At 39.8% G+C, this 2,217-nt stretch overlaps 1 protein-coding gene across 1 annotated transcript in view; it reads left to right on the top strand.

Moving 5' to 3' along the window:
• Positions 1 to 797: 797 nt before the first annotated feature.
• LOC102194922 (carboxylesterase 5A-like) overlaps positions 798 to 2,217 on the top strand; it is a gene marked incomplete at both ends in the record, with an annotated part of 4,299 nt that continues 2,879 nt past the window's right edge. Inside the window, 4 exon segments of the mRNA XM_013908209.1 lie at positions 798 to 974; positions 1,077 to 1,208; positions 1,440 to 1,573; positions 2,130 to 2,181. Coding sequence (XP_013763663.1) covers positions 798 to 974; positions 1,077 to 1,208; positions 1,440 to 1,573; positions 2,130 to 2,181 — 495 coding nt within the window.

The following is a 2,217-nucleotide window of genomic DNA, read 5'->3' as shown; positions in this document are numbered from 1 at the left end:
TGATAGGAGAGGATTGAAGATAAACTTTTCAGTAGGACAGGGTGCAAGTGTTATTAAGCAAATTTCTTTTTTGCTGACTTCATGCTGTTAAAGAATAAATGGAGTATTGCAGTGACTGTGAATAAACAGAAACAGATCTCATGCTCAACTCTGCTTTTTTACCAGGATAATTGTAGACACCACCCAACAAAGAATGCTTATGGTAAAAATAAATAAATGAATTAGCAAGTAGCCTTTTTCAAATTAATGATGACATATCACAGCTGGTTAGATTATTTAAATGTCTGGTTTAAACCAAAACATTATCATTTAGTGCTTTAGTTAGCGCCCTCACTATAAAGATGGGGATTAATTGTCCACAGCAAAAGCTAAACTTTTCCCTTGATTTCTAAAAGTATTGAATTTACTTACATAAGTGACCAGTTAATAAAATTTCTGACTTTTTTTCTCTTTTGATCACCTACATGATATAGTAAACTCTGAGTTTTAATTCTTTCACATGGCTTCATATGACTGTATCACATATAGTCTTCATAAAAATAAGGTACTGCCAGGATTCAAATATTGAATATTTTGAGGAATTTGGTTATAATTTTTAAGTGCTTTTTCTCTAAGTATTTTTAAACCATTCATCAAATTGTTGACTAGTTTTTCTTTTGATGACGTTACCAGAACCAGATATTGCATATTTTGAGAAATTTGGTATGTCTGTTATAATTTCAAAGCACGTTTGAATGGAAGATTTAATTAAATTTTTGTAAATATAACGTTTTATGTTATGATTCTCACTGATTTCTAATATCCTGACAGCACCTGTAGTCCGCACAAAGCTCGGGAGCCTGAAAGGTGAGTATGTGAGTGTGAAAGGGAAGGAGACTGGCGTCCATGCCTACCTGGGTGTCCCATTTGCCAAACCACCCCTCGGCCCTTCCTTGAGACTGGCTCCACCTCAGCCTGTAGGAGGATGGGAAGGAGTAAGAGATGCCACTAAACAGCCACATGTGGTTCAACACACTTTGAGAAATGATTGGCTTTATTTGTATCATTAACATTGTCTCTCTTTAAGGTGCATTCAGTCTAAAGAAACTGTTTTGGATCTGGTTGATAAACTCGGTAAAGCACTGGTGGAAATACCAGACATCTCTGAAGACTGTCTTTACCTCAACATTTACGCTCCTGCAAACAGAGCTAAAAATGCCAAGCTCCCAGTAAGAACCTTTTGCTGTAGATTATGAGGGATGCCTAATCACAGTCTCAATAAAGACACCCATCTTCAGAACTCAATTGTACATTTTATCATCTAAAATGTAAACTTAAGTTTACATTACAGTTTTCTCTGTTTAAAGTTTAAATTCTTAAAGATTAGTTATTGTAGCTTGACTGAGACTCCAAAAGATCCTCTAATCTTTGACAGAATGCTCTTTTATTGTTCTGCCCAGGTCATGGTCTGGATTCATGGTGGGGGCTTTGCGCTGGGATCTGCTTCAATATATGATGGCTCTGCCTTGGCTGCTTACCAGGACGTGGTTGTGGTTCTGATCCAGTATCGCTTAGGTCTTCTGGGTTTTCTCAGGTAAATAAACTCCATCCATCCATAATCTCTCCAACAGGTCTGCCCCGTGGCCTCCTCCTAGTGGAAGACTGTGAGTACAGATCGCCTCAACCAGGAGGTGTCCAGGAGGCATCCTAATCAGATGTCTGAACCCCCTTAACTCAAACTCCTTTAGATGTGGAGCGGCTCTACTCTGAGCCCCTCCCGAATGGCCAAACTCCTCACCCCATCTCTAAGAGAGAGGCCAGTCACCCTTGGGAGAAAGCTCATTGCCACAGCACCAATCTGTCTATAAAAATTATGAACAGAATCTGTGATAAATGCAGCCCTGGTGGAGTCCAGTACACATGAGGAACAATTCCGATTTATTGCCGGCATTGCAAACCAAGCGCTTGCAACAGTTGTATAAGGACAGAATGAAAAAAAACAATGGGACTGACACCCCATACTTCTGAAGCATCTCACACAAGATCTACTCTTACAGACACAATCAAATGCCTTCTCCAAGTCCACACAACAAATGTAGGCTGGTTGGGTGAACTCCCATACACCCCACCATATCCTTGAGATGATAAAGAGCTGTGTTCCGCACCCAGGAGGAAAACCACATTGTTTCTTCTGTACTAGAGGTTTGACTAACTCACAGACTCCTCTTTCCAGCAGCC

This window comes from Pundamilia nyererei, unplaced genomic scaffold (assembly GCF_000239375.1).
Source record: "Pundamilia nyererei isolate P.nyererei 1_Seehausen unplaced genomic scaffold, PunNye1.0 scaffold02595, whole genome shotgun sequence".
NCBI lineage: Eukaryota > Metazoa > Chordata > Actinopteri > Cichliformes > Cichlidae > Pundamilia > Pundamilia nyererei.
Note: the sequence above shows the minus strand (reverse complement) of the source record. Positions and strands in the feature narration are given on the sequence as shown.